We start from the raw sequence: 4,804 nt of genomic DNA on the forward strand, positions 1-4,804 counted from the left end.
AATCCTACACATACAAAATTTTAATCTTGTATTATCACTTAATAATGAGATTCAACTCAAGCTTCAGATAAAGAAGACGGATTTTTTATTAGTCTTAAAAAGCAATTGTTTTATGAGATTTTAAGATCAATCAACAAAAAGATTCAAATGGACCGTAAACCAAAAAAGAGTTACTAACAACTTCATCATCATTTTTTAGTATCACCTTGTTCCACAGAGAAACCACCATTATTTCTCTTTTTTATTATTTATAAAAAAAATCACCAACACAGAATTAAAGAACAAATATTAGAACATTGAAAATAAGAAAAAACGGACTCTCTGTTTCTCAATTTATGTGACACTTCTCGTTTCTCGAGATTCAAAGTATGTAAATTTTGATCGATATTTTATAATATATATTTTCATCAAATTGATATGAGAAAAGTTGCAACTTCTAGTACTTTTCGTATAGTTTTTTAATATGTAAATTTTAATTTAAAAATGTTAAGTTGATGTAATTCAATCTAGCTTCAAGAGTTGATCAAATTAACGTGAAAGGTGTGACATAAATTGGAAAGGAGGGAGTATTAATGAACAGAAACCAAAGAGTGACTGAGGATTTATGGTTTAAATCGTATTTTCAGGCAAATGGAGCAGTCAATTCTGCTTTTTCTTAATTCAATATGTCTTTTCTGTGTAGCAAACTTTCAGATTAAAAAAAAAAAGTAGAAGCTTGGCCACCTTACATTCCTCTCCATGCCAGTCACATTATCATTATCAGTTTTCTTCTTGAATCTCTTTTACATAACTGTCATTCTCCTCCAAAATCACGAAACATAAAACACTTTCTTTTCGTTGGTTAGTTGCTCACTTATCACTCCTGTTTAAAAAAAAAAAACTAATAATTGAAGAGGAAAAGTAAATAATTAACTGATATCATACATGCACACCGGAACAAATTTAAACTGATGCAGAATTATATCCCTAAGCAGGAGCCAGACTACAGTTACAAATCAATATGTAAATCAATGATAATTAGAATAAATAAAGAGAAAGAAAGTTTATATTGCTAGTCAGTAATGCAAAAGAAAAAAGAAGCGTAAAGCCATAGAGGCAAAGGAAATTTTAAATATGTTGAAAATATGGGCAGTTGAAACAAATCAGTATAAAAGATGATATTGAGCCGAGGGTCTCTCGGAAACAGCCATCCTACCTTGCTAGGAGTAAGGTCTGCGTACATTATACCCTCCCCAGACCCCAAGATGTGGAATTTCACTGGGCTGTTGTTGTTGTTGTTATTGAATGGGAAGGGCAGTTGAAACAAATCAGTATAAAAGATGATATTGAATGGGAAGTAACGTGGGTAAAGGAATGGCCGAATAGGTGTGGATTATTAACTCAGTGATAACTAAGGTGAGAGAGAAGTAGAATTTTGACACTAAATCTTGAAAGGCAACGTTTCAATAATAATTGAGGAGAGAGAGAAGTAAAATTTTGACACTTCTATTTTTAAAAGGCAACGCTTCAATAATAACTAAGGAAAGAGAAAATTTAAATCAACACTTTTAAAAGGCAACGTTTGTAAATGCGGACGGCAATTAGCACATTTTTTTTCCTAATTTATTTATTTATTATACAATTTAAATATGAGATAAAGGCAAAAGAATTGAAAATAAAGATATATAGGTTTTCTGGCTTTAGAGACATGTCACATCACCTCTGCTAAGCCTAGCTTTATATAGATATATAGATTAAAAAAGGAAAATGGAAAAGGGAGTAAGGGACGAAGATATGCTTTTAGGTTCTAATATTACTTGTGTGCTGAAATTTTAATTTTAAATGATTCATTAAAAAAAAAAAAAAAAAGATCGCTCATTTGTTGCAATTGGTTTCGAACTCGTGACCATTTAAAAACATTTATGAACCCATTTTGCCACTGGACTGAGCATTGCAATTGTTTAAAGTGGAGTCAAAAATTTAATATATACGCCTATTTTTTCAAAGACTAATTATATATATATACAACAACAACAAGCCCAGTATAATCCCACTATGTGAGGTCTGGGGTGGGTAGAGTGTACGCAGACCTAACCCCCACCTTGAAAGGTAGGGCGACTGTTTCCGAAAGACCCTCGGCTCAAGAGAGGAGAGAAAGAAAGACAAGACAAGACAAAAGGTTAAATATGATCAAGCGTATCGAAAATAATATGAAAGCAAGGAATAACAAGGCAAGAAAGTCATGGTAAAAGGAGAATTAACTGCTATAAATAACTATGAAAATGAAAACAATGAAGGTAAATAAGTCATTATAAACCAACAGATACTCGCAGAAACTCGCAGAAATCAAGAGACAAGAAACTATACAACAACATAACTACTCTCAAGGGAGGATAAACGCGACTACCTACTATCCTAATATGAGTCCTCCATACCCTCCTATCTAAGGTCATGTCCTCCGTAAGCAGAAATAATTTTATATATATATACACTATAATTTTTTGACAAGTGGGTTGATATGAATTCACTTGACACCACGTGAGTCTGCCCCAGTCTTTGTGTATATAGCCAATATAATGATCAAAATGGCCGGGGACAACGTTACTCGGAAAAAATATTCTAGTTGACAATGATGTCCCTCTTCAAAGAAAATATGAACGGCTCATAATTAATTTGAATACAGAGGAATAGTAGTACTGTTATATCACTCAGAATAGCCACTATTATCTCAACTCCTAGAACTAGGCACGTACTATTTTGGATAGAATAAACAGTACCAAGTTAATCTAAGTATGATTCATACGGACAGGTGGCTTAATGGATCAAAGGTTGATGATTGCGCATAACTCCAAAATTCAACATCATCATCATTGTATCGAGGGGTGTTGTTGGTTGATATTTCGAGATGGCCATTAAGTTGAGAAGCCACCAGGCGATCCAGAGTTACCCAGTCACCAGCAGGGCCATTTTTCTTATCAGCCTTCTCATCCTCATGGTAATTATTCATGTAAGAATAATGTTGATCAGTTCCTTTTGACATGATCTCATCAAAGCTGCAATCTTGATGAATTAGTTCCATGTTGTTGGTCGTCGGACGATGATTCACCAGCTCTGGAAGATGTAGGAAACCGCTGCCTTCAATATTATCAAATTGAATGTTTGGGTTGTCGTTGACATGCGAGATATTGTTGTGTTTGGTTTGATCATGTTGTTGTTTGCATGACCTTCCCATGTACATGAGTATTTGATCAAGAACGCTATCAGTGTTTGGGTTCTGAGTAAGAGTTCTAGAGACAGCAGAGGAGCTTTGAGGGATTTCAGGTACTTTATGGTAGCTCTTCTTCTTGAAAACACGGCACACCACCCAGCCCTCTTCCGGAGCAGCTGATTCAGAGGCCTGTATATTAAGAATAAATGAGTTTAACTTATGTACACCCAAAGTAGATTATCAAGTCACCTTAAAAATATCTACATACAAGTAATTAACACTTCATAAAAATGAAATCTTATAATTTTGAAAATAAGACAGGTTACATGCTACACCACGTAAATGGTGAAATTTTGTGATCTTAAAAATAAGATAAGTTATATGCCGCATAGGTTTTCGACTTTGCCACTGTATATCATATCAGTGTATATAAGATAAAATAAATTATATGGATGTGATAATTAGTAGATGTGAAGAAAGATTAGGGACACGTACACAAAAGTTGAGGGCTTCTTGAGGGGTGGAATTGTCGTCGAGGCGATACTCATGCATGATCCAATCTAATTTCAGTCCATGTGGGGCACGCCCTTTATAGAACACTAAGGTCTTCCTCATTCCTATTCTCTTACCATTGCCATATATGACTTTGTCCCGTCCAGTAGCCTTCCAGAATCCCGCAGCAGTGGCTCGATTCGTGCGAGTCCCCGTCGGATACTTCTTGTCCTTGTGGCTGAAGAAATACCAATCACTTTGTGGCGTCGATCCTATTTTGCACTTTTCTGGCACAGAGTTAAAATAATGTATATCAAACATTTGATACAACTTATGTACAAGACAAATATAATTAAGTAAATAAATAGATTTTTAGCATCTTAAATTTTTAAATAAAACTACCACACTTCAACATGATGAATGTGATCTCACCTAGAATGTCCCATGGTTCGAGCTTGTTGAGGTCTACTTCGCGGATAACATCAAGGTCAATCTTGTCGTTAGCAATCTTTTTCCTCAAGTAATAGTGAAGAAGCTCTTCTTCTGTTGGATGAAAACGGAAGCCGGGAGGCACTTGTGATTGACCATTCACTGATAGATTCATCTCTAAAGTTGCAAAATCGAGCTAAGTTTGTAAAAATGCCTAAACCAAAAGAGAGAAGAGAGTGTTAGAACATTATTGAAGAAGAGAGGTAAAAAGGGAAGGGAGGAAACATGATCATTTATATGCTGGTTAGGGACACTATTTTGTCCAAAAATGCATGAAAAGGTATGGTATCATGGCCGATAGTGTGCTTTATTATTTGTCGTCTTTGGCTTCTAAGAGAAAATCAACCACCACCGCCACAATTAAAAAGAAAAATGTAATCAGGTAGGCTGATAGACCAGACCAAAAAGGATAAGGTTGTGGTCCCTACTCTTGGTAGAATTGTGGGGTCCCACATTGGTGGGGTAACCCCGCATCAAGAAACTATGACCCTCTACCTTAAAATCTCTAGAAAAGCTCTCTGAAACCACCAATTTCCTAAGAAAATCTCTCTTCCCCTCTGTCTCTCGTTTTATTTATTTATAAATAGTTATACGGCATTCGGTGCATACTTATTTGACTAATTTAAATTATTAGCG

The 4,804-nt window shown here is 35.0% G+C and overlaps 1 protein-coding gene across 1 annotated transcript; it reads right to left on the reverse strand.

Annotated features, from left to right (window-relative positions):
• Window positions 1-2,524: 2,524 nt before the first annotated feature.
• LOC132608791 (NAC domain-containing protein 43-like) lies at window positions 2,525-4,476 on the reverse strand. The gene is made up of 3 exons (XM_060322536.1): window positions 4,112-4,476; window positions 3,683-3,966; window positions 2,525-3,376 (listed from the first exon to the last, which is right to left on the reverse strand). Exons 1-3 carry the CDS (start codon window positions 4,281-4,283, stop codon window positions 2,777-2,779), a joined length of 1,056 nt encoding a protein of 351 aa, XP_060178519.1. The 5' UTR covers window positions 4,284-4,476; the 3' UTR covers window positions 2,525-2,776.
• Between the last annotated feature and the right edge of the window lie 328 nt (window positions 4,477-4,804).

The sequence above is a fragment of the Lycium barbarum genome, chromosome 9 (genome assembly GCF_019175385.1).
Source record: "Lycium barbarum isolate Lr01 chromosome 9, ASM1917538v2, whole genome shotgun sequence".
NCBI lineage: Eukaryota > Viridiplantae > Streptophyta > Magnoliopsida > Solanales > Solanaceae > Lycium > Lycium barbarum.

What these genes read in the sequence shown, in the direction of transcription:
- LOC132608791 (XM_060322536.1), bottom strand. Translation starts at nt 4,283, where the DNA reads ATGAATCTATCAGTGAATGGTCAATCACAAGTGCCTCCCGGCTTCCGT. An exon ending in CGAACCATGGGACATTCTAG is followed by an intron (nt 3,967 to 4,111) that starts GTGAGATCACAT and finishes ACTCTGTGCCAG; the next exon opens with AAAAGTGCAAAATAGGATCG. An exon ending in AAGAAGCCCTCAACTTTTGT is followed by an intron (nt 3,377 to 3,682) that starts GTACGTGTCCCT and finishes CTTAATATACAG; the next exon opens with GCCTCTGAATCAGCTGCTCC.